Genomic DNA, 25002 nt, shown 5'->3' on the forward strand with positions numbered 1-25002 from the left:
AGATCAAAACCCTGCTGTCGAGGAAGCCAATTTAATTTGATGAAATTAAGATGGCGATAAAAAGATGAGGGCGACGAAAGAAGTGCGCTTAGCTTGCTGAATCTTAAAGGTGGCTCTTGAATAATTTAGATTGAGTTTTACATGAAGCTTTAAACTATCTATTTATTAAGCAGCTACAAGTATAGATTACCTAAATAGTAAGAATGGTTCAATACATATTATGCTATTACTTCTCCATTTAACAACCATTTAACTTATCCCTTAATATTTATTAATTATTTAATACATTTCATGCATTTTTAAGTACATACATATGTACAACAGTCTCATCTTTTATAATTTTTAATAATATTACAAATAAAAGCTATACACTTATTCCATCCACATATTTTTTTTTAATTTTCTATTAGCGAATGTCCGTGGAATTGCTCACCCCATAAAATCAGAGCAAGTCCTTGACAAATGCCACACCTACTCAGAGTTATGGGCTCAACTTTCTCAGTCTGGTCATTCAGCTGTTGAGCGACTTTAGCTGATGGATGATGGTCCGATCACGGGCCAGAATAAATTGACCCCAAAAATTGCGAAGGTCAGCCACAGAGATGGCTCATGAATTATTAAAGACACAACAACAGCCAGTTGACCCTAATCCTCAAAACGGCTGCTGCCAATGATTGCAAAATGCTAAGCCAAATGGAAGTAAATTCTGGGTGAGAAGTCTGTGCGAACCACAAAATTTCGAACGAAAGAACACCAAACCACAATTTCGGCCAGAAAGATGTTTTGACAATTTCAATGGCGAGGGGGTAAATTCCTTGACCAACTCCATTGAGTATTTCTAGGTTCTTCTGCAAGTAGCACTTTAAATTAATGAACTGAGATTAAGCAAGACAAATTGTTGTGGAGCCTGGGGCTTCAGAATATTTTCTTTAGAGGCAAATTGTTTTTCGGTCTCGAAAATATATTAATTTGTATTTTGTGCTTGCCCATCTTCGTTGCGCCCCAACCGCCAATAAATCTACAATTTATTGTTATTGATATTTGTGTAAGCAACTTTTGCAGGCCCCACAATTAAGAATTTAAGGGGCAGAAAATTGAATGAATTTTCGAAGAAGAAAATCAGTTGACAAGCTTCGAAAATTTATAGTACCTGCAGGAAGCCATGCAAAAAATACGAGTATGCAGCCACTTTCACTTGTGGCCCCAGAGGAGAAACTCCAAATCTCATGTGGAAAATGCATTCAATGAAATGGTTTCCCCATATATTTGTGCTCTCTCCTTTGGTCGTGAGCCAAGCAAATATTCATTGAATTTTGTAGTAACAAACGACAAGTTGTCAGTCAGTCGGTGCCGGTGTAGGGAAAAAACAGATCTATTTCTAGGGAAAATTTATTGCCCCAATGTCGGACAGGGAAACTCATCAACCCAGGTTCACGAGTGAGACCGGCCGGGAATTATGCCATTAGATGTTTGATTCCCCTTTTTCCTTGTTTAGGTTGGTTTTGTTGGGTTTGTTGGTCAAGCGAGCAGTGCAAATAAATAAGCAATTTCCGACGACAACTTGAACAAGCATAAAATGCAATGAAGCAACAACTTTCCGCCGGCGAGGGCGGAACTGTGAAGGCAAGGACATTGGTGCAGCTTTGGAAAAGCTCTCCAAAGTGCTTCTTAACTAAGCTTAAAAGCAATGCCATCGGCCACAGAAGCAACTTCGATTTGGTGTAGAAATTGCAGTTCACTCTAAGACTTGCCCCTCCCACTGAATGGCTCCGTACCACAAGCCGGCATGGCTTTCCTTGACAACTTTTCAGCTGTTATTTGTTTTTATTGCTGTTGTGGCCCATTGAAGTGTGACAAAGTCGCCATCGTTGCGGCTATTAGTTGACTTCAAAGGTGGCCCGAAGGTTGCAGGAAGTGTGTGTAAGGACACAGTCGAAGGAGAGCGCCGCTGCAACTTGGTTTATACCGAGCTGGAGAAAGGAACTAGGTTCTAAGCATTCTGTTGATCTGTCAAATCCCATTGAGTTTATTATCTGTAAGTCTGCCGATGGAGTGAAAACTTAGATGCTTCAGGAGTGAGCTAAACTGGAATCACAGTGATATTTAAGCATAAACACTTAGTGATTTTGTTTATTCAATGTGTCTTGTTTTATTTTATGAAATCAAGGCTAAGCCAAAAGCTACAGTATAAGCCCAAGTGTAGAGTCTTTCTAAACACTTTTCCTATTGACCCATGCCCACAACTTCGACTTCTGATATCCATGGCCAATTCACTTAGGTCCAAACATCAGCAATAGGATTCCTAGTGTAAGCTTCAAAACGCCTACAGACTCATCGCATAAACCGGCCTGGGTGAAAAGCAAGCAGAGCAAGGGAAATGAGCGGAAGGACTAAAACATCAACTAAGCTCATTTGTGGCCGCAGTTATCCGCAAGTGGCTGCCCAGGAAGCCGCTGAAATCCTTAGCCACCCAAGCGCAACAAAGCCGCGACATCCTTTTCACCTGCTTTCGACTTCGATGGCGAAAGTTTCACATTTCTCGGCACTGTCATCATTTGTGGTTAATTTTGTCCCGCTGCCTGCGCTTATCCTTTGCCAACTGTCACAACTTGGCGACAGGAGCGGAGTAGAAAGTTGCAGTTCGGGCTTCAAAGACTCGGATCGGGATGCACTGGGAATAAAGGATGATACAGCTTCAAGGAAAAGAGCAAATTAGATAAAACATCTCCACATAAGGTTAAACATTAATTAAGTGCCCTTTAATGAATATTTATTAAATGATTATCTCATTAAAACTGTGTCATTTCAAATTTATTTTTATACCCGTTACTCGTAGAGTAAAAGGGTATACTAGATTCGTTGAAAAGTATGTAACAGGCAGAAGGAAGCGTTTCCGACCATATAAAGTATATATATTCTTGATCAGGATCAATAGCCGAGTCGATTTGGCCATGTCCGTCTATCCGTCCGTCTGTCCGTCTGTCCGTCCGTCTGTCCGTCTGTCTGTCCGTATGAACGTCGAGATCTCAGGAACTACAAAAGCTAGAAAGTTGAGACTAAGCATACAGACTCCAGGGACATAGACGCAGCGCAAGTTTGTCGAATCATGCTGCCACGCCCACTCTAACGCCCACTCTAACGCCCACAAACCGCCCAAAACTGCCACGCCCACACTTTTGAAAAATGTTTTAATTTTTTTTCATTTTTGTATTGGTGTTGTAAATTTGTATCGATTTGTCAAAAAACTTTTTGCCACGCCCACTCTAACGCCCACAAACCGCCGAAAGCTGCCACGCCCACACTTTTGAAAAATGTTTTGATATTTTTTCATTTTTGTATTAGTCTTGTAAATTTCTATCGATTTGCCAAAACACTTTTTGCCACGCCCACTCGAACGCCCACAAACCGCCAAAAACTGTCAGTGTTGAAGACCTCCTTCGCACTTCCACTAGCTGAGTAACGGGTATCAGATAGTCGGGGAACTCGACTATAGCGTTCTCTCTTGTTATTACGTATTTTTCCTTAGTGTTACTACTACATGTCTATTATCCTGACACAAAAAGGGAAGAAGAAGGGAATGGGGAGGACACCGAGGCACAGTGCCTGCACTCTTTTTATTCCCCTAATTTCCGTCGCTTTTCCCGTGTCCCCCGCCTTTCTCTTGCGCTAATTGGGGACACCGAAAATCCATAAACAGTCCTCTCAGTTCCGCAGTCCTTATCGTTGTCCTTGTACTTGTACTTGGTTTTCGGCGTTCTGTGTGAGTACCTCCGGCCCGTTTAACGTGCGTCCTTAAGCACAATAAATCTGTTTATCTCCGGCAAATGTCCTGCGCTCCTCTTAAATCGGGAGTCCTTGTTGGTCTGCTTAAAAGTTAACCTGGCCGGCGATAAAAGTTTCCCTTTGCTGCTGCCTGTGGTGTTCTCTCCGTTGTCCTGGGTGTGCTGGCAGACAAAATTTGCTGGCTATTTGTGCGGTATTGTCCTTGCTGCCAGGAGTCGGGGAACGGAATGGACACTGAAAAGTGAACCCTTCGCACGGTAGCATCAATCATCGACGGGGAAATTAAATTGCACTTCGGCTTACCTCAACCCGAGACTGGGCTACAACAGCCAAACAAAATTTACAGCAAAGATAAGATCGATCCAAGCTGAGGCCACATCCCAATACCCTCTATATAAGGTCGATACATAATTAGTTCTTTTGAATCCTTTTTATTGTGACTTAAAAAAATATAAAAAGGTTTATTAAATTTTTAAATCTTTTTCTACTACTTTTCATGCACATGCTTGTTTTGTTGCAGTTATTATTAGGCAAATATATCACTTCCTGTAAACCTGACGCACACTGAGATCAGATGTAATTAGCCGAATTAAATTTAATCCTGCTAAAACAAGCCGGAGCCCTACATCCTTGAACTATAATCGCTAAGAAATGTATTATTTTCGTAAAGTTTCTCCAGTTTTATGATTCTTAAAGACTTACCAATGAAGTAAAGAAAATTAGCGAAGCTCATATTGTTTCAGGATGTAAATAAACAGTATATTAAACGTTTTCGTCTTTAAAAACTATTTTTTCATCAATATATTTTAACCGAAAAATTTTAATTTCCACACTGAAATGTCTGCTGTTTTTAAATGCCAGCATTGCTAAATATAAAAAAATAAATCTAACAAAAATATTACTAAAAATGCTCAGTGCGATTGTCATTAATATTAGTTGAAAATACTTGTACATAAAAGCTTTGAAAGACATAATTTTTTTTAACGAAAGGGTATTATTTGGCCAAAGCCTTAGCAATGATAAAATCTAACAAAAGGAAGTAGACCAAAAAGTGTCGGACACCTGCCCCAACCGAAAGCCAAAGAAGTGACTTTGCCATTGTACATTTTCCACGAGCTTCAGTAAGGACTAAACCCGTCTACCCAAACGATTCTTTTGTGGCCTTTAAGACTGCCAGAGTTCCTAAATTTTGCCCCTCAAAATTTCCACATGCGTTCCCCTTTTTTCAGACGCACTGCGGTCATTTGCAAGGCTCGGCAACATACCCCACCACCTGTGCCATCATTTGCAACCGCAAAATGGCAAAACAATCAACAAGCAGCACGACGGGTGTGCGGCCCAAACAAGATTTCGAGTGTCCAAACCCACCTTCATATCCATTCCTACACCACCCCCATTTCAAAACCCGATCGGCGTGCCTCTGCTGACCGCAACATGTTGCGGGTAAGAAAGGCGAAATTGTTTGGGCAAAACTGCAGGGAAATGGATCTAACGGCGAGCGTAGGATGTGGTGTTGGGCTTAAAGGAAGTTATTAAATGTTAATTTACAATAAAAAAAAAAGGCGTGAAAAAAGTTAATAAATATTAATTCACATTCAATTACCCTTATGTAAAGGTGTAAAGCCATATTAGCTATTGCCCCTAATGTAGACTATTAAATGTTAATATGAATAAGCTGTATTAATCAAAGATTCGATGCGCTTAACTGTAACTAAAAAGTTATCGACACTTATTAAGCAATTCTTAAAAAGCCCTCAACTAGTCTATGAAGAGCTTATAACAATATGAGTTTTGGAGGCATCTTATTCGTTCTGGGTAAATATCTGCGCATTATAGTCGTGCTGGAAAGGTCTAAACATTATTTTTCTCATAGCAATCTTGTCGCACTCACCAAGATCTCCAACTAAAGTTGCAAAATGTAGTCCTTTGGATTGTAGAAACGGGGATTAGCTATATTATGACTATATATGATAAAACACTACTGCAACAAAGTACTTTGTTAGTTTATTTAAACCTTACACTGCTGGAAAATACACTGTTCTTCTGACACTGACGTAATAGCAAGTGATACAGCTGGGAAACTGAAATTGAAGCTGACAATCGAAGAGAAATATGACCGAGCATCTAGAAAACTAGCAGAGCAGAATACTATTAGTTTGCGTCTATGGGGATGAGAAAAGTTTTGGGGGTTAAAGTATTACTCATGAGCCGTAGTGAAATTAAATTACATCATTTTAGTTTAATCTAGGACGAATTTTAACTTAAACGTATATATACTTTATATATATATATATATACTATAGATAATTAACTAAATAAGACAAAAGACTGATTAAGAAATTTAAAAAGTCCTAGCACTGCTTACCCTAAAAAATAAACGTATAACTTTGTATTCCTCTTGCCTCATTACCAAGGCTTTTGCAACAAGCGTTTCGGGCAAACCTATTTGTACACGGCAATCTAAGCAAATCGTTTTGTCGAGCTTAATTTGCAGTTTGCCACCAAACGAGTGTCTAACCTGGATCCCAGGCTGACTCGGCTCCTTCTGGCCATCAAGGCTAATCCCAACTGACTTGGCTGGGAAAGTTTCCGTTTGGCGCTTGCCACGACGGAAGGCGCCAAGGAAATTCGGTCAAAGGGAGTTTCGCTTGATGAGGAAGTCGTTCTCGGTGGGCGGTGGAACTCACACCACCCTTCACTCTCAAGTCTCCATTGAGCTGTGGGGAAGGGGGAAGCAGACAAGTGTTGTTCTGCATTGTGTTTTGGCCATTCAAGAATTCCCGGAGCCAGCTCCAAGTCTCGTTGGGCCCGGGCGCAATTGACAATAGTTTTGCACAAACTTCGAAAAGGCCAGTTGCACTTGACTGCCGGCAATGAATAAACAGGAGGTTGTGGGGCGGAAGAGCGTGGGTCGTAAAGCGGGGGAAATCTAAATGAAAACAGCGCCAAGGAAAGCATTGGGTAATTGTAATTCCCGCTCTTACATAAATGCCAGTTAACCAGTTTGCCTTGTTGGGCAATTACTTTGGGCCGGGTGAAGTACCTTCTTTTGCTCACAAAACTTTCGTAATGAGTGAACACATTCAATTCCCTTTTATATTTTCGACAGCCAAATGGCTTTCTAATGGGCAAAGCCAAAATTGATTTACACAAATTTAATCAGCAATGTATACACAGTGAGAAAAGCTCTACTGCTGTTACTGTAGTTGCCTAAAAGAGCATTAGTTGTAATCAAGTGTAAATTGATGAGTGACGTTATTATATTTAGTTATATTTTTAAATGAAGACAAGAGCCTTTGAAACGAATGGAATATTTATTAGAAATTCGTACCGAGTTCAACAGTAGGAAATGTACTACAACTGATCGGCAAGACCCAATTCGTATTTTTATTTTATCCTTGATCAGGTGGATCACGGCAACGTGGTCTTGTTGGAGGACATTGATCCGTTCGTAAAAGTACTAAAAGGGCTTATATTAATTATGTTTTTGTTCATTTACAAATACGTACCAAAAATTATAAAAAGCGGTAGAATGTGCATAATGATCATGTCTAAAGATCTGCTTTAGTGACTCGGTGCTGTTCTTCGGTATTTATAGATCAACAAAATTAGTTCCGGAAAATATTACATTATAAGGTATAATATTTTATAAATAATGTCATGGGAACTCAAATGCCTTTTGGGTTTTTAAACGTGATTGTGCCATAAAATATTCATGTAAAAATCGTGTAAAATTTGGAAATGTATTTTATTATAAAATATAATATAGTTACTGTTATAACAAATAATAAACGAGGTTTTTCTATGTTCATTGACCACACTTAATATCCTAGAGAATAATGTTACAAAAGGTTCAAAAAGTCTTTACCTTTGTGCAAGAAATGGATTTCCTGTAAAAGAGTGTAAAAAGCAGGAGGATTTAGATGCAGCTTAGTTTCGCCTACAGTTTCAGCTGTTGCCGCGGAAAAACTTTAAGCATCAAGTGGAAAACAAGTGGACATGCAGCTGTTGTTGACACCACCCTTTTTGGACGGGCTAAACTTCACCTAAAATGGGTGAACACTTTTAGGGTCTGAGAACAACAACAAACACGTTGCCGCTAGGTGGCGACACCGTACAGGCAATCAGACTCAACAACAGCCACATCTGCTGTAGATTTTCCACAAGAACCCAGTCAAATAGAGTGGGGAAAATTTGAGTAGCGTGAGTGAGTCAGATGCCATAAATACATTATGCTCTGGGCGGAAAAAGGCATCGATCAACGGCTTAATGATACATATGAGTTTAAAAATGTACCCCCACTCAGGGCACCACTAAAGTTGACGTTACGCATAGAATGCAAAAGGTTGCTTTGGGAAAACGTAATTTTTTCTTATTAAATCAAAAGCTTTGCTTTTATTGTCAAATGATGATTAGAAAAAAACACAAATACATAGTCTATATTTAGTAGCTGATCATTTTTCTAACACCAAATTCGGACCAAAAAAAACCCCGAATACATTCGAAATTATTGTGTTCTTACCGCGGTTTACCGCTTCAGCTTAATAGCGCTGTACCCCAGAAACAGACCAAGAAACCAGCGTTAAAACTAAACGGTTATAAGCCAAATTGAAAGAGACCTTGGATTGTAAATGGGTGGCGCATGTGCTTACTAAAATTCCAATTAACAAAATGGACAAGAAAGAAGTGCAACATCATCGCAGTCAGCAGACGATGACAAAATCTCTATACGCCATTGGGATGGGTCTTCTGGGAAAATCGGCGACCAACATGGGTGGTGCTAAAACGAATTTGGAATCGGCAGGGAAGAGCTCCTCAACGAATTATAACAAAAATCGGCTCTATAACGAAAGGCTCGTTGCGATGGCCTCCGGAGCTCTGCCTTCCGTTTCGGGGACTAACCATCATTATAAGCAACAGCAGCTCCTAACTCAACATGCTCCCAAGTGCACTGCCGATCTCAACGAGAAACTAGTAAAGATCAACCGGCAAAACGCCTATAAAGAACTTTCCACCATGCAGGCAAGGGATATGCAATCCGTTGACAAAAACGAAGAGGCCCTAAAGGAATTGCAGGAGAGCATTCCGGAAATCAACAAAATCTTCGATGTGCACTGTCGCATCGGCAGTGGAACCTTTAGCACAGTTCTCCTGGGAACCCTGCAGCGGGAAAGATGTCTCGTGGAAACCCAGAGGAGGAGATTCGCCATCAAACATCATAATCCCACAAATCATCCGGAGAGGATTCTTAAAGAGTTGGAGTGCATGTATCGCATTGGTGGAGCGGAAAATGTAATCGGAATTAATTGCTGCATTAGATATAATGAAAACGTGGCCTTTGTCATGCCCTATATGACCCACGATCGCTTTCATGACATTTACCGAAGTCTGAATTTTCCAGAGATTCGCGACTATCTGAGGAACTTGCTAATCGCCCTGCGACATGTTCACAAGTTCAATGTGATTCACCGGGACGTCAAGCCAAGTAACATTCTATATAACCGCAGGACCGGCAAGTTTTTACTCTGCGATTTCGGATTGGCTCAAAGGATCGCCGATGATGGCAGTGTCGTGCAGTCAAGTGACCTCAGCTCCCGGGAAGTATTCACCTTCCTGAGGGACCTGGAGAGTGGTAGAAACCTGATGCTGACGGATGGCAATTCGGCCCAAGCCGAGGCTGAGGATTACATGGCCCGTCGAAGGATGCGGGCTCTAGGTGGCGGTGGGGGCGTGGAACGGGCTCTGCCTGGACCTCCGAGTATTCAGAAACTACGCGAGCAAGCGGGTGGCCATTTGACCAAAAAGGATGTGGCGAACCAGAGGGCTGACACCATGAGGCTGCTGAACCGCCTGCGACTCATGAGCCCGAATGTAGATCCCAATAACTACGTGGTCTCCACAAACACCTCGAAGAAGGAGATGCACGCTTCTAGGGCTGGAACCCCAGGATACAGACCCCCGGAGGTTTTGCTTCGACATCCCCAACAATCCACTGCGGTGGACGTGTGGGCAGCTGGCGTTATAATGCTCTCCTTGCTCTCTGGTCTTCATCCGTTTTTCAAGGCCCCCCACGACTGCGGCGCTCTAGCTGAAATAATTAACTTGTTTGGCGATATGCCGGTGCGGAAAACTGCCTTCCTGCTGGATAGGCTGATTTTGCTGGCGCAAAAGGTAAACACTTTGGATCTACGGAGGGTGTGCATGAGATTTCGCCATGCGGACTTTTTCCTGGCCCCCGAAATACACCGTAAATATCGAAGGCCCGATGGCACTACGGAAATGTGCCGCAGTTGTGAGCAGCCCACGTTTAATTGCCTTTGCAGCAACAGTGGGCATAATTTGGAAAGGTACGATGGGCTGGACATGTTTCCCGCCGTGGCCTACGACTTGCTGTCCCGCCTGCTGGAAGTTAATCCCCAAAAGCGTATCACCGCCGAGGAGGCCCTGAAGCATCCGTTCTTCAGCGACCAGCATCGCATTACGCCCGGAATACCTCTGCACCAGCAGCAGCATATACTGCAGCATCAGCAGCAGCTGAGAGCCAGGGAAACACTTCCTTCGTCGGCGGCCCGAACTCTGAAGGCATTCGTGTGCTACCCCATGGAGTTGGCTTCTACGGCAACACAGGCAGCGGGTAATACCTGACTCTGGTCTTTGGTCTCCGATATTTCTTTGTGTGTATCCTGCCTTCTTTTGAGTCGGCGATTTGAGTCCTGAGAACCAGATGAACTGGAAGAATGCTTTCAGCTTGGCCTTTTGTGGGCAATTAAAATTGTATTGTGCACAAACCAAAAAAATTGAATATATGGAAGCTGCAAAATGTTTACGAAATTAACATCAAAAATAAAAGGTATATTTATGTTTTCGTTCATTTCAAATTTATCAAGGCACCTACATCACTTGCGCTATCTTTCTTCTTCAATTATTTTTCTGGGTTTTAATTGTACCCTTTTCTACAACGAGCAACGAGGAACTATAGAATTCGACCAAAATTAAAAAATAAATTAAGACATTCTAAAAATGCGTTTTTATTCGACGATAGAATATATTCCAGATAAATGAATTCTAAAAACGGCCATCTTCTATCGTCTTTCAATAAACATCAATGCACGAATGTCGGAACCAATTTCTGCCTTCAAATGATTTTGTGACAATCAGGTTTCCTTTTAATATTTTACACGACAGCCATTTTCACAATTGGCTTTTCTAAGGCCTGAACAGAGGAAAAATTTTCCCTTTGTCTTATCAATTTGCATTTTTGACGCTTACAACAAACTTTACTTTGTTGTTGCACACAAAAAGGTTATGGGAATTTTTCCTTTCGGTTGAGTAATTTTTTCATTTTAACATTTGTTTTTGTCCGTCGGCAGCCAAAAATGCATGGCTCACTGCGAATTATGTTGACAATTTCATTCTGTACCCCAGAAAAGAAATCAGATTTCTATCTTGTTTGAATGTTTAAAAAGACAAATTTTGGGGGTGATGGCGAGTCACCAAGAAAGAAACTTCCAGCTGTCGACGCTGCAGAATAGTTTATTAAAAAGTTTTCCCTCCTTTTTTTATCGAAGTGAAAAATTGTTGCGGCCAAAAGCATGCAGCAGTTTTTTACTCAAAAGCCGTACTCAGCGTATTATATTGCATGCTTTTGTGCCGCCGGCTAAATGGCAACAGCCGTTTATTTAACAGAGATTATAGAAATATTAAAACAATCCTTTATATGTATACAATATAATAAAGTAATACTATTTTAATTACATTTGTGCTAGGGCAAAAAACTTTAGTGGACTGCGGAAAGAATGCTTCACCAAAACTATGGAAATCTGCCGCATGTAATAAAATAGGGAAATACCGCCCAGATCTGCTGTTTAACATCTTCCGGCCTCCAGTATCCACTGTTCATCATTCCGCGGACAGGGGGCACAAAAGGCTTTTAGCCGCTTCGTTGGGGATCAACATGGCCAACTCGTTTGGCCAATACCAACTGCGCCATGGCAGTCACACCCACTACTGACACGCACACCGACACACCTATTCTTCCACTCAAAAACAAGTGCACTAAAATATTAATGAAAAGAAAATATGATTATTATATGTAATAGTTAACAACTGGGATAAATCAATATATTTTACGATTAATTAAGTATTTAAATTGCTATATTCAACGGTAGAAATGCAACAAATCGGTTGCTCTACGAGAAGCGGAAATATTAACTAAACATCTTGTGGTGAAATCTATTTCTCGCTGTGCATTATCGCACTCAAGGATACACCTCACACGCCACGCCGACAAACACTGAGCCCCAGCTCCCCGCGGAGCCATAAACATTTCTAGTGCTGCACGGACCGCTCGACCACAAAAGCCGCGTGCGCAACTCACCGGACACAATGCGGCTTATCAACACGGATAAAAGGAGGAAAGGCGGGAAAAAGCGGGAAAATACGGGAAAGGTGGGGAAGAGCGGCAGGAAAATGGCCGAGGATGGCGGAAAACTAAAGAGACGGCTCCCACAGCTCTGCTTCCCTCTGTTCCAGCCGGCTCCTCGCATTCCGTTTAGCGCTTTATGGCACATGATAGATTAGTCTGGCCACAGGTGCAACCAGTGCGGCTTTTTCGGTGGCTCCTGCTGGCTTCTCTGCTGCCCGGCCTGGAATCCTCCATCCGGATGCTACACTCGGTTTCCCAGCGATGGCGAGGCACGTAATTAAGTAATTAGAGGAGGCAGCCCAGCAAAAGCTGCACGGGATGATGTGTTGGATTGAAATTGTTGCAGTCGCTCAAAGTGAATACGTTACGTCCAGAGGAGGTATTTTTATACCCCCTACTCTAAGAGTAAATGGGATATTAAACTCGTTAGAATGAAGCGTTTCTTATCTAATATTCTATTTATTCTATTTATAGTTATTTCTTGGGGATCAAAATTATGGAACTAACTTTTAATGCACTTATAAGCTCGCAGCAGCGCACTTATTTAAATTAAAAAAATAATTATCTCTATTACATTAAAACATTTGCAAAAATTTATGATCTCAATGACAGCGTTTCTAAATCAAAATCGTACAGTATACGTAATTTCATAGTACTCAACACCAATAATTGGATTAATATTTTTCTGTTTTAAGTAACGGAAAATAGATTTATCAACTGCTCAGCAACAGTTTGAGCTCGGCAGTAAAATAATGCCTAACTCTGCCCTTTCCTTTTCATAGATTTTTAAACCAATCAGAATGTAATGTTATATATTATTCTTATATGACACCCTCCATCTACCGATATTTCCCCCTGCTGTAATGTAGGCAACACTTTAAAGGCGAAAAATGGAGAGCAAATACCGCAGGGTGCAATGTCCTGGAACCGCAAGCTCCGTTTGACTGTTGACTTCGTTCGAGGGCCCAGTAATGCCATCGCCACCCCCTTTCGCACCACCCCCTCTGGTGCCCACACCCCTGCACCACCATTCATCTGTCTCAGTGGCGCATTTCTGCTGTCAGTTGAATGTTTGTTTGTCCGCCTGCCGCGCATTGTTTGTTTTCCGCATGCGTTGCACACGTCCTCCCATAACCATCTCTTGCCATATGATGTCACTGCTGCAGCATCACCACCCACCACCCACCGCCCAGCCCCCCTAACCCCTGGAAAAGTGGGCATGGAGGTGCAGAAAATGGAACCACATCGATGATGATGATGATGATGCTAGAGCCAGAGCCAGAGCCACCAGCTGCTGACATCCTACGCTCGTGTCGGGTCACTAAATGAAGAATGATGGACACAAGGCGAGACAAAGATGGCACCACAAGGAGTAAGAGAGATGGCTAGAGGGGAATTCCCTGAATATTTTGTCATCTTCAAATGGGATTTATGCTGCACGGCACTAGCAGCACGACGGTGGCATTGTCATTCAACGCGGTCAGCATTTCTTCGTGGCACTCCTTCAACTTTAAAGTTAATTGGAAAATTTTAGCAATTTCCCTGGCCTTCCACCTATGATTTCCGCTGCTTGTTGTTGTCGGCCAATCGTGAAATTCGCTGCAGAAAATATGGATTTATGTCAGCAGCAATAACAACAAGTGCAACAAAAGACGTGAGTCACAACAATGTCATGTCAGCCACATAGATGTCATTTTCCCCGCTCTTTTACACAAATAAAAAAGATGATTTAAATGTCTAAGGTTCTTTGAATATCTGTGTGGCATAAAAAATCGATGTTTTGAATAAATGTAAAAAGTTAAGCAAAGCGGATTGTATTTCGCCATTCTTTTCACAAGTCTTTGCGGCATATACGAACCTAAATTTGGTAAGTCATTTGGGCGAAAACAGGTCATCGCAGTGGATTCAGTTTCCAGGTGCCTCATTTTCGCTGAGTGTAATGCTCTTCATGGTTGTCAGCTGCTGGCTGTTGGCAATGCATCACTGATTATGAAAAGCTCGCTAAAAGCTGGACTCGTGATATATTGCTTTTGTTGTTGCCCCCCGCCGTGTTGCACGTTGGTGTTGCCGCTGCTGCTGCTAACGCTGCTGCTATTTTGCGGTATCATTGCCGCTGATGCGACTGCCAGATGTTAACGGCATTCTATTGCCATCATCGCACGTAAGCGACACGACACAATAATGAAGTTTTATGCTTTGCCACCTGCAATACATATACTCGTACCACATAAACCAATCCACCATCCAGTGGCTCGGTGGGCGGCTGAAGGTGGCACAAAGAGGCGTGGCAAAAAGAGACAATCCAACAACAGCACCTGCAATCAACTGAAAACGCTAGAGATTTCTCCTGACTTTTATATGTGCGCGATAAGTACGAGCATGTGAAGGAGCTGAGCTGTCTGGGAGTTCGTTAAGGGAACCGTCATCAATAATACCTGCAACGGGTCAGAGAGATAGTGTATCCAAGGAAGAAGCTGACTCAAAGACAGGAAGGTATCTGCAAATAATGAAAAATAATAACCTGTGGTCCTAGCTGTTTCGTAGGGTTCCTAGAATGTATTTATGACAGATGCGAGAGTCGTTCCCATTAATTGCTGCTTTAAATTATGGAAAATGTTGAAATGTGAATTAAGAAATACAAAATCGCTTAATTGATCCACTTATTTAAATAAAATGATTGCATTTTATTGTTTCACATCCTTAAGGCATATTCCATAATGAAAATGCAGTGACAAAAAACATTCACAAGAATTCCAAAAATAATGTAACCGACCAACTTATTAAGGTCACATGCGAGTTAATTTCCCAGGCAATATTAACTATTAACCCACATAACCTCTTTGGGGCTCGTTTATAAATTAAACAATGGTGCTCAGCCACACCCAATTCAATTCTCTGGACGTCTCACCTGAAAAGGTGTGAGCTGACATGACGTCAGGTGGCATTAATGGCAGCAGAAATAACAGCAAGCCCCGCTAAGCCAGAAACTTCAGGTGACAAGTGACAAGATTAATTAACTGCCTCCGACAAACAGAAAAAAGGACGCAACAGAACGAGGACGACAGGACAATGAAACATAACTGAACATGGCCATGAAACAGTTGTGAAATCACAAACTGTCCAAGGACTCGCAGGACCCCCACCCCACACACACACACACACACACTCGCACTGTGCAGTTGCCACGTCACACGCCCTGGATTGCGGCTCGCTAAGGGCCACATACAACACACCACATACAACAGGATACGGATACGAGTACGAATACGAATACGGATCCGGAGTCAGAGCCAGAGAATCCCTGCGCCTAAATGACAATGGCAAAAGTTGCCGGTGCCAGGTTTCGTTATCCTAATTTTAATTAGCTGCAACAGGAGACCACAACAAGTTGGGGAAAGCGCTGCGCACGCGGATGCTAATTCTTGATACCTATTGATATGGGAATAGCCAAAATGTATCTTATTTGTCTAGCTGTTTTACATGGGAGTTTGACAGCAGACTGCCTAAATGATCGATACTTAAATAGCATTTTAAAAAATTCAATACTCAGTTGGGTTGTATTTAAATCAATGTAACAATACAAAAGCAAACATCGTTCGTAAATAAAAGGACAATTATTACCTATTTTATGTTTGGTAAACTAAAGTTAAATAGTTAAGTAGATAAGCATTTGATTACATTTTGAAAGGTTTCACTAACAACCATATGTTTATATAATTTACATGTAATCGCACTAATAATAAATATAGTAATTTTTGCAGCAACCATAATTAATAAAATCATTTTCTCCTTAGGTCCACCAGTCCAGCAAAAGTCCGCCAAAAAACGCTAATTCGAGGGTATTTGGGTCGAAACTGTCCCCGCATTTCTTGCCACATGAGTTTGCCAAGGGGTAAATGCCGCTTGCTGCAGGTGCGTGTAGCATTTATGAACTCGTTACACGTAATTAGGGTCAGTGTGTCTCTCCCGTTACGCGTTACCTCTATCGCTCTATCCATCCCTCGCCACAAGTTGCTATCTCCCTCTCAGGATCTCCTGCGTTTGTGTTCGTGCGCGGAGTGACAATTAATTACTGAACTGAAGTTGGGATGAACGGACAGTTGGGCCTATTGAAATACAAAACCGGGTTTTTTGGGCGCCGCCATAGTCATAAAGCTTCTTTATGTGTTGACTTTAATTATGAGTGCATGCACCTGGAAAAAATCTACTTATAATTTCATTTAAAAGTACGAATAATTATTGACTTACTCTGGTACAATTTTATGTGCAATATTTCTACTAGGTATTACAAATTAATGCTATAGAATCGACTAAAATTATCTAAAAATATGTTTATATTTATGTAAGTAGTACAAAATCATAAAGCACTAATTTTTATAAGCAGGGGCACATGTAAATTGGGGAAGTTCAGGTGCCACGCCCCGCCAACGAGCCAACTATTTATTATGGGAATTTCATGCATGTTGAGTGGGTGTGTCGCGGTCCTCTTGGCCAATGGCCACCTTAATTGGCAGTGGCCAGTCGGTTTTAATTAGTTTTCGCAACGCTTGAAGCCTGCTCCTGTTCGGCGTTACTGTTCCCTGTTCAAAGTTCCTGTTCCACTTCCATGCGTGAATTATTATGCCCAGCGCAGTATATTTTATAAACCGTCGACTCCTGGCAGCGGGAAATTATGCAACGGCGAATATTTAAGCCACACAGTAGCCGTCGTCCCGCCGAACTTAATTGAGTTGCATGTGGCGCTCGCAACTCCCTATTTTCGCTGCCCTCCTATAATTTTCCCATATGGTTTTCATTTTCAGACCGCGGTTTTGGCCCCGTTCGATTCAGTTGACCAACAGCAAGTTAAGCTGTTAATAAAGCGGACGAACGCACCAGCGTTCCAAACCGGGCTCATTTGTCAATTGTGCCGGCCTGGATTTTGGCACTAATTACATGGCCAGCAATGGTTTATTGTTTGGGAAGAATTTGCATTGCCTTCAAACCGAAAAGGAATGCAAATGTTACGGAAAACTTTTGATCAATTAGTTGAAAAGCGGAGAGAATAGAAGTAGACATGATCTTTGAGATTGAAATTTATTTAAAAATTCTTTAAATACTTTAAGTTGTATATACAAGCAGTATTTGTTTGGGAATATGCCCTAAATCAAAAATAACACGAGAAATAACAAAATACTTTAAAATTGTAGCTTAAATATATTTGAATTTAGGAATTGTGTAAAACTTAAAAGTCCCATTTTTAAATACTTCAACAAAGCTAGATCCCAATTTAAGGAGTGACCTAAGGTGCGAGTTAGTCGGAAGTAGAGCCAACTTGTGATGTCAAAGGTGAGAGAATCAGTTGATTTCAGAAGTGTTTGTTTGAACTGAAAATCAGAAAAATTTGTTGCAAGCCATCGAAGCGTTAAGCCCACAACAATCAATTATTTGGAAAAGAAATTACCAAGCAAACTACGGAAAAGTGTTATCCCAGAAACTCTAGGCAGAGCAACCGAAATACTGAAAGAACCAACTCATGAAATTTAATGAAATTATTTCAAGCTACAGACTGACTATATGGAATTGGAATAAACTTTCTATGAAAGTCCCGGCTCACTTGGCTGTGCATTCAATTAGAAATATTTCCGATGTCCAAATGATGTGGGAAAGCATACATATATGTATGTATTTTACAAACAAATCAAAGACGAAAGGCAAGCGTTTTCCATACAAGTCTTGGACTATTTTAATATGGAAATTGATATGAGGGGAACACTTTGCGTTCGTTCTGCTTTTCATTTTCTTTACCTTGCTTTGCTGCCGAGCTTATTTATGCATGAAGATGACTTTACATTCCATGGCAACGGCAACACTTTTACGGTTGTCCGTTTGCTCATCTGTTTGGTTACGGACTGTTGGACAGTGAAATCCAGGGAGATATAGTAGAAAGGGCACGGTGGTTAAGGCGGAGAGGGGCGGGGGCGTCCTGAACGAGTTGTGTCTGTGAAAAAAATATTTATTTGACTACCTTGAAAGAAGACTGTCCGGCCCAGCGCAGTCCCTGAAATCCCTCTGCAATTTATAATGCTGCAGCTGCACTTGGAAAAAGCGGCATATACTAAATAAAAATACGAAAACCCATGTGTTTTGTTCTGGAATATTTAACAAGATTTGATTGAACTGTTATCTAAACTATTATCTAGAGATACATAAATAATATTAAATAATTTAAAACATTTAAGTGTATCACCATAACACGGATAAAATTATTTCACTAATGATAAAATTTTACTTACAATATAATATATATTTATATTATATATATTTTATTACTATAATTAAGCATTACACGTTCTAAAAACTTTTGGGATAATATTTTCGATTTTTCCAGTGTTTTCCCAAGCGTCTTTCTTCTCGAGTATCTGTATCTTTTGGAGCGTTGTCTTGACCTTTTTGTGGTCAAAGTGCATACAAGCATGAATCGAGAGAGGTCTACCTGGAAATGTTTTCCTTCTTGGCTCAACCCTAGCTGTCTCGCTGTCTGTTTGCCCTGCTCTCATATAACAGGTTTCCCGGTTTTCATATGGGTTTTCATGCCGTCCCCACACTTTTCCAACTGCTCATTTGATAGATGTTCGGGTTGTCTTGAGCCCCGCTCCCCCTCATAAATATTGATTAATAATATAGTTTTACATTCGCTGGAATGCACTTTAGGGGCAGCTGTCGGTGGATTTGCCCGGGATCATCATCAAAACAACTTCATTGTGCAATTGACTCACTCGGCGGACAATGGAACATCCTGGGCTAAGTAGCTCTTGGATAGTCGAATTTTCCGGGGTTGTTTCATTCAGTTACAGGTGTTGTTTTCTTCACACGGTTTCCTAGGGGTTTTACTTTCTGGCCTACATCTTAATCGAGGGTGATGTGTATTTATTACTCTATTCGGTTCCCAGCCAAATAATTGGCCCTGTCTTGAAGTCTAGTATTTTGGTTTGGCTTCTTGGGGAGTTTTCCGGCTTCGGTTCTTAAATGGAAGTCCTTCGAAATGGATATGAGTTGGTGGACTATATAAGTGATCTTTAGGAAGTTGTTTTGAGATCTTGAGTTTTGCATAATGTTACCTTGAGTTTTAGAGAATTTCTTATTAAACTAGGGTGAATTGGTCGAAATATTTTAACCAAGTTTCCGAAATGATATTTTTCATAGGCATTACAAAAATATTTATACTCAAAAAGTTATTCATTGAAACACTGTATATATGAAATTTTTGTTTCTTATCGTTCCTAAAGTTGATCGTCTAAGGTCTTAAAGAGGCTCAAGCTAAAACTGTCTAACCAACTAAAGCTCTGAGAGAAGCCCGGTGACCACTTAAGCGGCTGACTCATTGCTGGCCATTACCCAGCCCCCAATTGGACCTTAACCCCTCGCTTAAACCGCCTTAACACTCCAATTTAGCTGTCTTCGTGCCCTTTGGAATGGGTGGCACTAAACAATTAGAGAACTTTTGCAGTCATGCATTAACACAAGGACAACAATTTAAATGAGCTGACATTCGGGTGGGAAAAGGAGTCCGGGGAAAATCACAAGCTGCTGCTACTGCCAGGCTAAAGTAACAATAAATTAATTAAAACTTTTTAGCCAATTCAATTTGTGTTGTGTTGTCGCCTGTCGCCTGTCTGTCGACTCCTCGCTTTTCCTCCAGCCTCTATTGGGTTTTTATCTATTTTCCCTTTTTTCCTGTTGCTGTGTCTCTTTGAATTATAAATGCACATAAATTGTTGCGTACTGGCCAGGATTTCTGGTCCTCCTGTTCCCATTTTATTGCCTGATTTTATGTCTCTTCGTTCCCCACTGGCCGACACATGAATTTCAAAGTGATCTCGCCACTTAACAGATTTGAATAGCAATCAAAGTTTGTTTATGTGCAAAGTTTAGTTTTAGACGGAATTAAGTGAAATATATAATGTAGCTGGGACTGTTCGGGTACAGTTGCATTGGTCGCAAAAGGGATATGATTTAGTATTATATACGTAATTATTTAAGCTAAATCAAATTACGAGCTCTGCAGACTTAGATGAACCAAGTTGTGTGTGTTTCAAATAAATAACATGAATAACTAACATTTTCTATCCTAAGCCCTTTCTGAAAACATTATTACCTTGCCACCTGAGGAGTCTGGACCACGTCTCACAAAATCAAGGTTCAATTGCACAAACTCAAATAAAACCCACAAAAAAAGGGTCTGCGGCAAAAACTGTTTGTTGTGCTGTGACATTTTTATTGAATTTTAATTTATACCCCTTCGAGTGTCGGACGTTCAACAAAAACACACAAAACACGTCAAGTATTTATTGTCTCAGAGAGAGAGAGAGGGAGAGACAAATCACAGAAAGTCAATAACCTGACCAGATTTTCCCTATGATGCTGCGGCAACAAAAACCAATTCCAGCTCTTAAAGCGTGACATCAAATGACATCGAAAAAGAATCTCCATTGGACACGGGACACCCAGACTATCGAGGAGGAACGATTCAACCTCTACCTGAATGATTCTGGATAGATTATTGACATTCTGTCTCCCGTGGTGCGATAGTTGCCCCAGAGTTCATTCCCCCAGAAATCTGAGATTGAAATAGATAGGAAAACTTATTATACTTAGGACCGTCACTTTTGGAGGGCTAGGATAAGGAATTGTATTTTATTTCATTTGCCGAATATATTTATGTAAATTTTCCTAATCAGAAATTCCAAGCAGAGAGTAGAAAAATTCAATTTTCACACTCTGCTTGGTCGACTAGGCAAACATGTGGCATTGGCTAATAACCTAAGCAGCAAGTAAACAAGTGGCAAAAGTCGTTTGTCCTTCCCCTTATTGCTAAATCTCCTCCATCCTCTCATATCTCTCAACCGACTAACCAAAACCCCAAGTATGTCCAATGCACTTTATCCAGATCCTGTTGCTGACAAGAGAACAGTCGGCTTACATGGCGAGAAAATTATTTGTATTTTATAATAATAATTTTAATAATATATTGGATGCTCCATTATAAATATATTTATTAAAATATATTAAACTTTTTTTAAATCTTAACAAGATTTTGGTTTTATTAATTTATATTGCTAAAACCAGAGAATATTTCAATTTGATACCTTTTAATGGATTTATATTTGCTCGGAAACACAATTTTGCAAATTATGTAACAGTGCATTGGGAGACAGGAGCAAAACTCATACGAAAAACTAATAAAGACAAGTGGCAAGTCAGCACCAGCAACAGGACATATAGCTCCCCAGACATCAGCTTCCCGTTCCCTGGTTTTCCCGCAGTTTTCCCCCATTTTCTCCAGCATTCCGCAGCCCTTGTGTGGCCAAAGCCTTTGAGCAAACAGAATACTCTCGCCCATGTCTCTGGGTTTCCCCCATTAGTGCCAAGCGCTAATCGCCATTGTCCACCCTTGTCAAAAAAGAACCAGGACTTCCAATTTTCCTTCAGGCAGTCCCCTTACTAACCATCTAACCACATTGGCTGTCACAAAGATCGTAGCTAACAAAACCAGCGTGTGTGGAAAATTTATCTCAGTGTGTGGCAAGTTAAAAGCGCAAATAAATAATCAGCAACAGTTGCCAGATAGATCGGAACTTTTTCCCCCAATGATGTGCTATTTTTTTGGGGGGCGTTACTTACTAACGTGACTTGTCCGGGCGGTTTGTCACCATCTAATCCGTGTTGCCCCAAGACATTGGCCACCATCTCAGCAGCGCGGCACAATAAATTGCCAAAGATTATTGTCAGCAAGATTGCAGGAGCAACCCTCGCATTTGTCACACTTCTTATGTGGGTGTAATCTCTGCGCTGCATGCGGAAACCGAACCTAAACTATATATTGAAACAGATGTAAATCGTCGATAGCGGGCAATGAAACCACTTAAGGATAGCCAATGGTCCATGAGTGGCAGCGAATGGATATGGATTTTGTATGGCTTTGCTAATTGTTTCCAGGGCGCTGGAAGCCCCATAATTGAATAAGTCCCAAACGCAAAACAAACCAAATTTCTATTGATATTTCGTGAGAAATCACGGAACGCTGGAATTGCAGTGTGAAGTATGGGTGGTTGAAAAATTCGGATAAGCCCAGAAGAGATTATTTTTATGATAGGGAATGTAATAAATATGATTTGTGTCCGTCGCCTTCTGCGCCTTGAAACGTTACCCAATGCCCTCACCTATTATATATACATATGATATTTTAAAGCAAAGTATTCATAATTTTCTTGTTTGTTATACTCGCTAAAAAGCTTGTAACAGGTAAAAGAAAGCGTTTTTGACCCTATAAAGTGTAAGTCGCCCTGCTAACCAAATTTTTAAATTTTCCTAGCTGTCCTACTAGCAGTAAGAAGAAGCCTTTTCCTTTTTTGTTTTAATTGACTTTAAAATGTTAAGAGAAATCAAATATATAGAAGCTATATATAAGCAATCAGATAAAATTTAATCAATTCAAATTAAATTGTTTTCTACCCCAACAAGCTGGAGTCCTACATCCTTGAACTATTATCGTTAAGAAACGCATTATTTTCTTATAGTCTCTCAAGTTTTACGATTCTAAAAAACCCACCAATAAAGTAAGGGAAAGTAGCAAGGCTCATATTGTTCCAAGATGTAAAAACCCTCCACACTAAACGTTTGCGTCTGCAAAACCACTTTTTCATTAATTTATTACAACTTTTTTGCAGTAATTATTAGTCAAATGTATATAGGAAATTTATTATAGGAAGTAATAAATCTAAATCAACTGAGGTAAGATTTAATTATCCGGTTCTAATTTCATCCTGCTAAAACAAGCCGGAGCCCTACATCCTTGAACTATAATCGCTAAGAAATGTATTATTTTCGTAACGTTTCTCCAGTTTTATTGTTCTTAAAAACTTACCAATGAAGTAAAGAAAATTAGCGAAGCTCATATTGTTTCAAGATGTAAATAAACTCTATATTAAACGTGTTCGTCTTTAAAAACTATTTTTTTATAACTATATTATAGCCGAAAAATTGTAATTTCCACACTGAAATGTCGGCTGCTTTTAAATGCCAGCATTGCAAAAAAAAAAAAAATTAAAGCAAACAAATAAATTTCCAGTGCGATTGTTATTAATGTTGGTTGTATATACTTGTCAACAAAAGTTTTTAAAGATATGATTTTTTACGAAAGCGTATTATTTGGCTAAAGCCTTAGCAATAATAAAATTTAAAAAAAGGAAGTAGACCAAAAAGTGTCGAAAACATCCGCCCCAAACCGAAAGCCAAAGAAGTGTCTTTGCCATTGTCCATTACCACGGGCTTAACTTTTTGGTTAGGACTACACCCGTCTACCCAAACGATTCTTTTGTGGCCTTTAAGACTGCCAGAGTTCCTAAATTTTGTCCCTCGAAATTTCCACATGCGTTCCCTTTTTTCAGACGCACTGCGGTCATTTGCAAGGCTTGGCAACATACCCCACCACCTGTGCAAAACAATCAACAAGCAGCACGACGTTCCTACACCCCCAAAGATAATGAATGATTCGTTTCGCTTAACCGTAACTAAAGTTATAGTTATGCTGAAAATATCGAACCTTTTTTTCCCATTTTTGCATCGAAATTGGTCGTAGAAAAGAGGATTAGCAATATCATCATGCTAACACCATTAGAGCAATGTAATTTGTTAATTTCTTAAAACTTAAAGATTTGGTACATAGAGTGTGTTTTTTACATCCGTTGCTCTTAGAGTAAAAGGTATACCAGATTCGTTGAAATAAATGTAACAGGTGGGCGGCAGCGTGTCCGTCGCTATGCCAAGCCTTTTGCTGCACTTCCACTCAATCTGTTCAAATATTCGAGCCGCAAAAAAAGTTCAGCTTATGCAGACGAAAAGTTTACGCCCTTAATACATATCATATTGTCCAGGAATAACTTTTTACTGCTCCTTCTCTTACAAACTTCAGCAACTTTCGTTTAACATAAAACTGCAGGCCAAAAGCAAACACAGTTGGCTAATGTATTGCCTCCGGGTCGCAAAGCCCCGCAGCTGACCATTGGATATTGGCCAAACCCCAAATTTTACCACACTCTCGGCCCCAAGTAGTTGCAACTTTTAATTGCGCTCACGGATTTACTGGCAGCGCTCTGGACAAGGCCAAGACAATGGATAAAGCTGAGGCCCTCGGCTCAACTTCAACCCTAACTTCGACTGCGCGTAGACAAAACTACTAAATGTCAAAAGTGTCAAAATTTTCTTAGAATTATGTCTAGCGAACATCAAAAGTTGCCCGGGAAAAGTGCGCCATGTTGCTGTTAGCCGGCAAAAGTTGCGGTGGCTAATGCACTGCGAGCAATGTAATGTAGAAAATGAAATAATTTTCATTTATCATAGAACTTTGAAGTACGATTCACAGAACAAATAAGCACAATGTATTGTTCTTGAATTGTTAGGTTAGTTTATTCAGTAAAAAATATTTTTGGACTAATATAGAAAAATGCAATTTCGATAAAACGTTCATTCTAGCCTTAAAAATTATTCTGTGTATTGCATTAAAAAATTCAGATAATTTTGGTGTCTTCATTTCCTCGCAGTGGAAGTTCTGTTGCTATTTTGGCGTTGCTGCCGTTGAGTTGTGGAGCTCACAAGCCACATGTTTCTGCTCGTAACATTTTCGACACATTAACAGACTCTGGCAGGAGAACAGGGTCGCAATCGAGCCATGGCCAAAAGCAGAACACCCTGGCATATAGCACATATACATAGCATATAGCAAACAGCGCATATGGCAGGTAGCGAAGCGTCGT

At 40.5% G+C, this 25002-nt stretch overlaps 2 protein-coding genes and 3 long non-coding RNA genes across 6 annotated transcripts; 3 read left to right on the forward strand and 2 right to left on the reverse strand.

Annotated features, from left to right (window-relative positions):
- Positions 1-4002: 4002 nt before the first annotated feature.
- LOC120321128 lies at positions 4003-4547 on the reverse strand. 2 transcript variants are annotated; one of them, XR_005560697.1, is made up of 3 exons: positions 4486-4547; positions 4087-4427; positions 4003-4017 (listed from the first exon to the last, which is right to left on the reverse strand). XR_005560697.1 is itself a non-coding variant. In XM_039372785.2 (2 exons), the coding sequence occupies exons 1-2, from the start codon at positions 4514-4516 to the stop codon at positions 4354-4356; spliced, it is 105 nt and encodes a 34-aa protein (XP_039228719.1). In that variant the 5' UTR covers positions 4517-4531; the 3' UTR covers positions 4199-4353. The 2 variants fall into 2 exon arrangements, 1 of the variants encoding a protein (XP_039228719.1); XM_039372785.2 differs by lacking the exon at positions 4003-4017 and having other exon boundaries at positions 4199-4427; positions 4486-4531.
- A 138-nt stretch (positions 4548-4685) lies between these two features.
- Positions 4686-5836, forward strand: LOC120321129. Its single transcript, XR_005560698.2, has 3 exons — positions 4686-4904; positions 5013-5598; positions 5657-5836. It is a non-coding gene; the product is annotated as an uncharacterized LOC120321129 (long non-coding RNA).
- Positions 5837-8182: 2346 nt separating this feature from the next.
- LOC6529568 (cell division cycle 7-related protein kinase) lies at positions 8183-10632 on the forward strand. Its single transcript, XM_002090529.4, has one exon. The coding sequence runs from the start codon at positions 8455-8457 to the stop codon at positions 10426-10428; it is 1974 nt and encodes a 657-aa protein (XP_002090565.1). The 5' UTR covers positions 8183-8454; the 3' UTR covers positions 10429-10632.
- Positions 10633-22962: 12330 nt separating this feature from the next.
- Positions 22963-23183, reverse strand: LOC26534681. Its single transcript, XR_001454192.3, has 2 exons — positions 23115-23183; positions 22963-23056 (listed from the first exon to the last, which is right to left on the reverse strand). It is a non-coding gene; the product is annotated as an uncharacterized LOC26534681 (long non-coding RNA).
- A 164-nt stretch (positions 23184-23347) lies between these two features.
- LOC120321169 lies at positions 23348-24759 on the forward strand. The gene is made up of 2 exons (XR_005560757.2): positions 23348-23952; positions 24162-24759. It is a non-coding gene; the product is annotated as an uncharacterized LOC120321169 (long non-coding RNA).
- The last annotated feature ends 243 nt before the right edge of the window (positions 24760-25002 follow it).

This window comes from Drosophila yakuba, chromosome 2R (assembly GCF_016746365.2).
Source record: "Drosophila yakuba strain Tai18E2 chromosome 2R, Prin_Dyak_Tai18E2_2.1, whole genome shotgun sequence".
Lineage (NCBI taxonomy): Eukaryota > Metazoa > Arthropoda > Insecta > Diptera > Drosophilidae > Drosophila > Drosophila yakuba.

What these genes read in the sequence shown, in the direction of transcription:
- LOC6529568 (XM_002090529.4), top strand. Translation starts at nt 8,455, where the DNA reads ATGGACAAGAAAGAAGTGCAACATCATCGCAGTCAGCAGACGATGACA.
- LOC120321128 (XM_039372785.2), bottom strand. Translation starts at nt 4,516, where the DNA reads ATGAGCTTCGCTAATTTTCTTTACTTCATTG. An exon ending in TAATTTTCTTTACTTCATTG is followed by an intron (nt 4,428 to 4,485) that starts GTAAGTCTTTAA and finishes TACATTTCTTAG; the next exon opens with CGATTATAGTTCAAGGATGT.